General features: G+C 37.3%; 1 protein-coding gene across 2 annotated transcripts in view; it reads left to right on the top strand.

Moving 5' to 3' along the window:
• The first annotated feature begins 1255 nt into the window (after nucleotides 1-1255).
• Nucleotides 1256-10683, top strand: part of Cdc14 (cell division cycle protein 14) — a 35576-nt gene continuing 26148 nt past the window's right edge. For both annotated transcript variants that reach the window (XM_017613851.1, XM_017613850.1), the window contains exon 1: nucleotides 1256-1340. In XM_017613851.1, coding sequence (XP_017469340.1) covers nucleotides 1286-1340 — 55 coding nt within the window. In that variant the 5' untranslated portion in view covers nucleotides 1256-1285. The remainder of the gene's footprint in view (nucleotides 1341-10683) is intronic.

The following is a 10683-nucleotide window of genomic DNA, read 5'->3' as shown; positions in this document are numbered from 1 at the left end:
CAACTACACTTCCAAAATTAAATTCCAGTGCAACCACATATTTACCAAGTGCTCGTAAAGTCATCAAAAAAAAAATTCCCCTACTCTGCGGCACTTCCGCTTACAGTAGTTCTCCAGCCTAAATAAAAGTAGAACGCGCGCGTAGCTCTTAACGCCCAACCCCTTCGTCACCCCCAGTAGCATCGCAACGGCATCCCCTAATCAACAAACGACGCATTGCAGCTCGAACAGCTGCAGCAAACATCAAAACACACACAGGCGTATAATCGCAAATACGCTGTACCAACAACAACAACAACACGCGCAACCACTAAGCGGTCGCGGCGGACTTCGCCATCCCAGCTCACAAACACAAATCTGTCGCGCTGTAGTGCGTTCCACGAAAACACCGGAAAAGCGTCACTCTGCACAACAGCTGCCCAAACGCGATCGCTACTTCTATCAAGTGAATCCGCAGACGCGCTGGTACACCATTTATGAGCGTGTGCCATATTTTCGCTGGGAGCCACGCTTGAGCGGCGTCTACAACAGTCCCTATCCACACTACATACACTTGCCGCCACAGCAGGGTGGCCAACAGGGCGAGCACAGTAAGGAGCAACATTTATTGCCGCTGCCACCACTTAGGTCAGAACAGGCGCAGCTGTCGCATTTGACTTCGCTGCTGGAGGAGGAAAAACACCAAAAACAATTGCATAAACAACAACTGCAACAGCAGGAAAAATATTCACAGCAGGCCTTTCAGCAGCAACAGCAACAGCAATTGCAACAACAACTACGGTTAGCACATCATCAGCAGCAGCATCAGCAGCAGCAGCAGCAGCATCAGCATCAGCTGCAGCAACAACAGCTACAACACCAACACTTTCAGCCACAACACCACCAACAGCCGCAATTTCAATATTCGCCAGCGCCTGTCATCAGCGCCGCTTCGCCAACTTCTTACGACGCTTACGAGTATCAACAATCGCCCGCGCAGTTGCCACAATATTTACAATTGCCACAATATTCGCAGCCCTCCCCACTGCAGCAGCCGCAAATATTGTCGTCGTCATCTTTGTCACCACATCTGCCGCCAGCGTTAACCTCATCCGTGGCGCCGTGTCCTCAAGAGTACAATAGCGCGCCAGGTGCAGCTGGAAATATATTTTACAACTGCAAGTGCCACGACAGCTTCTTGCCATACAAACAGCTACCACCGAACTGAGTGAAAAAGTATAAAACGCACGCACAATAACAATCAAATAGCCGCCCGTTTCAACACACAAAAACACACACACACACGATGTTGGATGACGATAATAATGATTTGCTGGCTGCAGCCTCGGAAATACAGCGCAGTGAGTTTAAACGTAGTTTACCTGTTTAATTAACCATTTGCGAGTTTATTGAATTTAATCTGAGTTCAATAGAAAATTTGTATGGTTTCCAAGGCCCAATACTAAGATCTTTCCGCAAGCGTGAAATCTATTTTGTCTCATAACCAATATACATACATACATACATCTGCTTTTGCTTAAGGTTATATTTTTTCCCTTTTTTCTATCTAGATCCCTACCTCTACTCCTGTTCGTTCTAATAACATTTATGTTATTCTGTTTTATTTATATTCATTTTATCTTTATGCTCTATCGATAACAAAATCGATAGTAACATCCAACAAAATATCGATAACAAATCCGATAAACATATCGATATCAAAGTTGATGACAAATTCGATAGCGAAGTCGATAATACTGTTGGTAGCAAAATTGATTAGCAAATCGATAAAAGTCTCGGATAACAAAATCGATAAATAATCGACAATAAAATTGATAACACAACTCGAGACTGAGAAAATCATTAAAAATGTCGAATAAATATCCATAACAAAATTGATAAAAATATCGATAACAAAATCGATAAATAATCGATAATAAAACCGATAAATATTGATAACAAAATCGATAACAATATCGATAATAAATTCGATAAAAATATTGATAAAAAAATCGATAAGAATATCGATAACAAAATAGATAAAAATATCGATTATTATATCGACAAGTTCTGAAAATATTGATAAAAATTTCGATAACAAAATCGATACAAACATCGGTAAAAAAACGATCAAAATATTGATTATTGTATGAGAATTCCGAAAATCTCTAAAATCCCAAAAAAGTTTCCAGATTGAGTCTCTGTGTCACTATCTATATCCTTTTCTCTATAATAACCTTTATTTTAATCTTTCTTCCTCTATCTTCATCATTTTAACTTTATCATTTTCTTCATCTACATACATATTTCCCCTCACCTTTGCCCTTATATAAGTAAAGTGTTTAAATTTACCTTGGTCTTCATTTTTGCCTTAATCTTTACGCATCTTTGTTTTTGTTTTTATTTTTACCTTTGCCTTTATCCTTTTATTTATCTATGTACGTACTCACCTTTACTTTCATTCTTGTATTGGTTGTATTGGTCTTTTTCTAAGTGTTATTCTTTAACCCTTTATTAGCAAGTTTTTGTTAAATTCATACCATTCAAGAAGCACTTGTTTCAGCTCAACCATTTCCATTGCACCACTTCCGTTGCACTATTTCCGTGTGCAATTTCCGTTAAATTTGCCAATTTACTCCCAACCAACCAACCGCCGCTAAAGAAGTTTCACTTCAAAAATAAATAAGGGGGGGNGAATTGGAGAATTGGATGGTGCAGTTTTTAGTTTACTCTTAAAAAGTCCATATAAGTCAGTCATTTGGCAGGTCCTTATTAAAAGCAAACGGATAGTGAAAATGACTACATTGAAAGAAAGAGAAGTCATTGAAATAATACTTAACAACTAGCGAACCCGCACGGCGTTAAAATGCTCAGGATCGATTTTTAAAAACCCGAAAACTATTCTAAGTGTTAGTCAGGGTATAAGCGATTTGAGTGTCACATTTCTTCTAAATCCGTAAAACCGTTTCGCATAGTCGGTTTTTAATATTATGAAATTTTAAATCACCCTGTACAGTTAAAAAGTTTCTAGTTTCAAAAAATAAAACCTTATCGCACATCTACAGGCCAAGGTCTTCATTTTGAACCGTCATATTTCAGAAATAAACAGGCAGGTTATACAATTTATTTCCGAGTGATCTTTTACAAAGCTCAATTTGAGTTTGAAGCGAATGTGGTTTAAATTCACTCGAAAGTGAAATGCAGAACCCACCTGAAAGCGTTTTCAAAACCATTTCGCTTTTCTTGTGCGTGCGCGCTAGGCAATGTCCGGTGATTACCCCGACTGCTAAATTGAGAGAAGAGTGGTCCAATCGAGTCTTAGCCATGGACGGCTTTACATAAAGTTTTAGCCGTATGGCCTGGGGTAGTATAGCAGCTTGTTTCCACAGCCCACCTGGCATTTACCTGCTCGATGAAATCAGCCTTTCATGTGTGTTTGCCGGAGGTTAACGGAAGGTCCGCATCTTTTGTGGAATAGACTTCGGATATCCATCCATCCATCTCATTGCCAGCGTGTTTGCTATGCAGTTGCCAGGAATGTCACTGTGTCTGGGGACCGACCAAACACTCAAGGAGCATTTGGATGCCAACAGGTTTGGAATCTTTCTGCAGTTTATGGCTACTTTCGTCGTTGTTCCGTTAGATTTTATTGCCACCAGCCTGTCAGAATAAATAGCCATATTTATGCCATCCTTGAGGGGCAGAGGTTATGAGCCCGCGAGCCGCCTTCATTACGGCGTTTAGTTTATGAAAACTACAAAAAAAAATTCAAAACATACGAAAGAATCGATAATAGGGATGTTGAGAATGTCACGCTTTTCACATTCGTGAATGCGAATGCGAATTAAAAAATCAGTGCAATGTAAAAAACAATATGGGTACCAAATAAGAGAGAAACCTCTGTAGAATTTAAAAACAAACATTAGGTTTGTATAGTAACCAATAGTCAGTACTAATTTGTACTGGAACCTGCAAATTTTTACTGGAAAAGTGTATGATAACCCAAAAAATTTGCAGGAGAGCAACAAATCGAGAGCGCAACAACACGGGAGAGCTGCAAATTCTTGCTAGTGAAATTTCTACTAGCAGAAATTAGCTAGCAGAAGAAGAAGAAGAATAAATGTCAAAAGCCGCCATTTGTTGAATTGGTTTAGCACAAACAAAAGTAAAATAAGTGAAAATTGAAATATTAATGATGTACTAGACTGTGTAAGTGCTTGTGTGAAAAGCAAAGAGTTTAAAACCGATTTATAAATAGTAAAATGTTTACAGCAGAATATCAAAAGGGTGCAACAACTATTCACTTGCAAGTTTTTACTAGTTTTGCGTTCAGTAACTTTTTCTGCTAGTTTTCTCTTCTTGTCAATTTTACGCTCTATTTTGCTCTTACGCTCTGGCTGCAATGTTTTACTGGAGAAGTTACTATACAAACCTATTTTTTGGTTTACAAGGACGAATAGGACTTGAAAATGCACTTTAAATAAATTTTATCTTTTTGAGTTAATGAAGTTTGCAGGACGAAATTCGATGATGAGGTCCTGCGTATATTAGTCCTCAAACAATATTAAAAAAAAAAAAGAAATTTGAAAATTTTCAAGGCTATTTATTATGTTATTATGTTATAATTCTACAGATTTTTTTCTTTCATATGACACTCTTATTTTTATCCTACCTTGCACTGAATTTTTTGAATAATTTTTTGAAATAATCATATTTTTTAACTTTCAATGTCTTTTTAAAAAAGTCCTGACTTCAGAGAGAAAAACTAAGTACACAGTTTTACTATAATTTACCCATAGTTTCGCGAATATATTCATTTTTTGTGTGTGTAAAATTTACTGTCGCACTGTGTATGTAATCAAATTTGTTGCTTTGTGTAGGAGTGCAAAACTAACAGCAGAAAAGCGTTGCTAAAAGAACAAGTCCCAAGCTTATGGTCTCGGGAGGTTTCACAAGACAAGTGCACAGCTTTCGTCGTGGCCTTTTTAGTCATTAATACTAGTAAATCACATAGAATTATCCTTGGTGGAATTGGACCACAAAACTTTCGTTTAAACTGTACAGAGATCGTTGAAAATATTTTTCATTTGCTCACTTTTCTACTCAAAAGTATCTTTTCACGTACATAAATACGTGCGTAGCTTGACTTTATTTATAGCGCTTATTAGCCTGCTACATACCGCTTCGGTCGCATGCCATTTGTCCCCTTTTTCGTTAATAGCCATGGCGCATTAACGTTTTCTGCATTGCTTCTCAACGCACAAATTTCTTGCATTTTTACACTTTTTTTCTGTCGTTTTTTTCTAAATTTTTGTCATCATTATTATTCATTATAATGCGTGTACTCGCATGCAGTTGCCACTCTGTTGTATACGCAACGTGAAAATATACATATTTACATACGTATGTATGTACATACATACATAAGTAGTAGGTATCCAAGTCGTATGCATGCGGTATGCAAGCGCTAATTAAAAATAAACTACGTATACGCCGTGTACAACCAACATTAATAGGCTTCTTTCGTGACGACTCGAATTGAGTAGGAAGTTTTTGCTTTTACAAGTATGCAATAATTTATACAACTGCCTCTGCGAGGCGGAAATAATGCAAAATGAATGGCAACAGCAAACTTCAGGAGGTATCGTTATGTTATTATTCTGAAGAAATATTAATATTTAACTTGACCTTGGAAAAATGCGATTTATGTAAGTTATTAAAAGAACAGCATTTGTTTTATTCCACAAGCAAAGTTGCGAAGAGTGAACTCTTAACTAGCTAGCAACGGAGGTAAATGGCTGCACTACAAAACTTTGAAATGTTTCTTTCAATATATTTTCATGCTGAGATTTCTGCTTTAAAGAGGCCACACGTTTCCAGCTGGAAACCTAGTATGTATCTGCTTTGTTAGCCATGCGTGTTTAAAGGGAATAGGACCAAAATAAGTGAACTCGTAGATTGTACAGATATTCCTTGCCGGACATTGGAATATTCTGGGAAACCAGGTAACTAATGAGATGGTTATGTAGGTCTCTAAGAAGCCAATAAATTGTAAAGATCCGGTTATTAACTTCACTGTAAAGATTTGATCACTGCTTGGCTGTGAAGCTAAGGTCTTTAGAGTAAATTCCTCTACCAACCTTATTGTCCAGCTTTGACTCATCCGTAAAAATTGCGGTAGAGCCAGGATCGTAAGTCGCTTCGGTATACAATTCTGGTAGAAAATCGATTTGCGAGCAAGATATTGGGAGAGTACCCTTTGTACCCTATCCAATATGCTTCCATAAATGGATTTTTCTAGATTCGGCCAACATAAGGTGATCCCATAGAAATAACTGAGTCAGACAACCGCCGTGTACATTCTCATCGTTTCCCCACCACTGCTTTACACTGGTAAATGGCGGTTATAGCTTTCCTGGTTCGTTCCGTAAGGTTCGTTTCCAGTCCAACTTTCTGTCAAAGAATTTTACCGAGGTATTTAACCCCGTTGAAGAGTATAATCTCCACATCAATAGGGGGGCTGGAAAGACGGTATTCTATATTTCCCGGGAGCAATGCCATTTCAATCTTGGTGGAATTGACCTTGAGTTCACTCTTCCTCGAACATTTATTCATGAGACAGAGTGCGCTCAGCGTTTGGCTTGCCCGTTGTTGTTAGAGCAATGTCGACAGCCGATGTGAGTGCCGCCATTTTGCCTTTTCAGGAGAATTGAACTCACCAGATGGTTCCTGAGTGTGGAGTGGGGAGGGAACTCCTGCTTGAGGGGTACCGCTCGTTTGCGTACCTGGTCGTGGTTATAAAGAGGTTATAAACGTAGGTTTTTTGAATAGTTGCTTACAAATAGGTTGTACTTTAGAATAGACTCGAGTAATAATTACCTCGTGTTTTGATGTCGCTAGAGGCCCCAAAAAACGTGATTACAGTTTGCATCAGACCGGATGACCATGGTAAGCTTCCTGTTGTTGGCCTCCCTCACCACCACAGACCGGCTTTGAGTACCAATAAAATTAGTGTACTTATTCATGATCCATAACAATTAGTGCAAATGAGTTCTTACACTAATTCAAAAAATGACTGAGAGTAATTTCCACCAAAACAAGAACACACTCAAAATATACTAACTCTTATTTGTGGCGGCAATTTTTGTCTCTATCGAGTATCGAGTCTACCCAGCTGGATTTTACTCATTTGGTCGAGTGAGAGGCTGAAAATAATTTGAATGAGTTTAATATTATTTGTGTTCTGCTTTGTGCTACATCAGTGTTGGCATTTTTGGTACAAGTGTTGTTTTTTGATACAATTTGGAGAGAGTGTAATCCGACGTAAACGGTATCCTCGTCCCTCTACTGAGAGAGTAAAAAAAAGAAGGATTATCTTTGATTTAAATACACGCTCTAACCCTACCTGTAAGGGGGGAGCGACTACAGCACTGATGAATTGGTAGTTAGCTGGTAAACTCCGTCGATTACCGACCTACTACTTGCAGTGTATTTCAGCGATTACTTTTACAAGGCAATGTCCTAGGCGGTAGTCACCATCGGCCCTTTCTGCACTACCGGTAGTTACTAAAGCAGTCACTTGGTTGATCTATGGGCGCCCTCTTTCGTAGTTCTTCGCTATTCTGCTTCCGACTGGTTCGCCTCTGCACTACCATGTGCACTACCACGGGTTAATAGAGTAGCCACTTACCTAGGAGTCGGTGCAGTAGCGGTTCAAAAGTAGCGATTGACTCCAGCAGTACTGGAGGGCTTCTATATTCGAAGGTTATTTTCAAGATCAAGGCAACGAGATAATTTTCACTGAATTTCCCATTTCCAAAGCTTTAAAATATAGGTATATTTATTTCGCTATCTCTTCTCGTTCTAGAGCGGTCCCTGAAAAATGTGTGCAAGTATCTTTTTAAAATAATCTTTTTGAATCTAATAGCGAATTTCCACTAGGTATTAAAATTATTTATACCATTTAAATAATGGCATGTGAAAATGATCTTAATGTCTCTTTTCATTAACGTAATGCCACCACAATTAGCTGTTAATGTTCAACTTTGTCACTAAAATATTGATCATTTAACACCTAGTAGAAATCTGCCCTTATACTAAACTCACCTGCAATCCATGCAACAATATTTGTATATCACTCCACTGCATTTAACACCAAGTCATATACCATTTTATCGCAACACTAATAAATTGCATGTTAGTGCCCTTAAATTGTTGAATTATTATGGCGATTCAATTAGCCAACGTGTTGTGCGTAATCAATGTAAATTACTATGAAAAACTAACAAATTCCGAAAATGTCTGCAATAATAAATATAAAGAAATGGTATAGATACATATACATATGCACACAAATTAGGCAAACAAAAATCTATAACGACCTATTTATAGTACATTGGATTGCGTTTGATTTTATTAAATTGTTAGTAGGTATTCGTTCATTTGTAAATATTCTCACAATCATTAATTTATACCTTGGAACGCTCATAAATAACTTAAGTATGCGTGTGTCTGCCTACTACATAAATACATACTTAATATTTACATATTTATGAACCTAACTCTAAAAATAATACACATTTCATTCCCATTACGTTTCCTTTTGATTGCTTCGATTATGTTTTTTGCACTGTAGCTGAAACAAATACGACGACGCGCACAGCTAACTCAGTCAAGCGGCAGTTATTTCTTCAGTCAGGCAGTCAGGCTGCCAGGCGGTTGGTTAGTCAGTTTGTCAACCAACAAGTCAACCATCATAAATTACTTCAACTTCATTTATCCTTTGGTAATATCTAACTTTCATATCGCAAGCAGAGTCTGCTGCCTATTCCATCCAATTTTACAAGTAAGTTGCCCGCTGTTTTTGCCTTTTTTTGCTTACCGCATCTATTTGCGGTATACACGGCGTATGAGTAGCCCGCGAAGTACATTCACGTGCACTTGAATGAGGACAATGGTTTTTCGCTGCTGTTTCTGGGTTAATTTTCTTTTATTTAATTTCTATTATTTTTCAATAAAAATACATTTCGTTCTCTAACTAAACTCATATAAACACAAGTTTCAAACTTTCTAGAAAAAATAAAAAAATTAACAAATTTTCATCAAAAAGTAGTTTTCTTAAAAAAAAAATCCTGGTTTCAAGTTTTGTAGCCCATTCAATTCTAGTGCAATAGAGGGTAAATTTAAAGTAACTACAAATTACCGTTAACTTGTGACAATTTTTTAAACACAAACGCCAGCCTGCGTTATATGGAAAAAAATGCGGTGGAAGATCATTAAAAAAGTTTCAAAAACCAACGGTAATTTGTAGCTACTCCAAACTGGCACTGGGCTACAGAACAGCATATCGAGGGCTTATATTCAATACCCTCTATCTGCAAAAACTCAACTTTTCAGGAGAGCAAAAAAACTGTTTTGGCAGCTGTTTTTAAAAGTGTTAATAATTTTAAGTACACACGCATGTCTTAAATATTCACGCAATATACTAAAACTAGTTTTTTACTTTTAATTCATTTAATTTTAGTTTAAAGATCAGATAGAGGTTATTGCAATTCGAATTATAACTATTTATATAGAAAAATTTGCTGATAGAGGGTTTTGCAGAATAATGAAAATGTCAGTTCTTTAGACGTAAATACTATGTTAAACTAAGATTTTAATGCAGAAATCATAGGTGTGAAAATTCGTTCCCTTCTATTCCGATGTGCCCAGGTAACCACATAATTTTAAATGTGTTTTTGTGTCAAAAGAGTATTTCACGTGATTTCGAAATTATATGAGAATCATTAGCACTGTTAAAAGAGGCTTCGCTGGCTGGTTTACTGTCCGTTCAGATGAGGAAATTTCCTTCGTTTATAGAGGCGAAACGTACAGCTGATTCGGCTGTAAATGCCGAGCAGTACGGGGGAAAAGCACTGAAGACAATTGTAACACCCAGCCCTTTTGTTACCACCATATCTGGAACCGTCTGTGAAAATAAGCTCCCAGGTAATTTATGAGTATCAAACTGGGCAAATGCCCTTGCGGTAGAGTTTTTACTTTAGTAAGCATCGGATGATGTCGAAATCTTTGATGTAGCTTAATATACGAAATAAAGGTGATTGCTTGCTACATCAGTTTTTTTGTTGAAAGCAGGATTCGACGTGAGAGATAGCTTTTATTGGCGAGGGGGGAAATGCACGGATGCTTTTTCTCCTCTGCTACATAGTAAGGTGTTTCTAGCAATTTAAGATGTTTTTTTGCGCAGTGTCCATAAATTACGAGCCCAAAGTCAACTTTTACATAATGACAGTTCTGCTTAAAAGTAGGTTTATTGTAAAAAATCATTCCAAATATTTTCAATGTATCAGTATAGGGGAGGGGTGTTAGACAAGGAGAGGGTTGGATGTATGTATTTATTTGTATTTTCTGCATATGTGAAAAAATTACTTTTTCAGCTTAAATCTGAGCTCCTGAAGATTTGGACCAATTGATTAGATCGTTTAGTATGTTAGAAAAAATAATTTTTACTTGCGTCAAGTCCTTAGTCTTAGAAAAAATTAAAATATCATTAGCGTATTTAGTTTGGCAATAGGAATAATAATAGCAGTTTCCCACTCTTGATGATATAACCCTTGAAATAAAATGTAGGTATGGAGTTTAATGACTCTATGTTTGATGGGATACGCATGATTTTTTAGAACGGGGTACGGGATTTTGTCTGCA

Source organism: Rhagoletis zephyria, unplaced genomic scaffold (genome assembly GCF_001687245.7).
Source record: "Rhagoletis zephyria isolate East Lansing unplaced genomic scaffold, Rhagoletis_zephyria_1.1 Rzeph_scaffold_00725, whole genome shotgun sequence".
NCBI classification, from domain to species: Eukaryota; Metazoa; Arthropoda; class Insecta; order Diptera; family Tephritidae; genus Rhagoletis; species Rhagoletis zephyria.
This window is presented reverse-complemented; position numbering and strand designations above follow the sequence as displayed.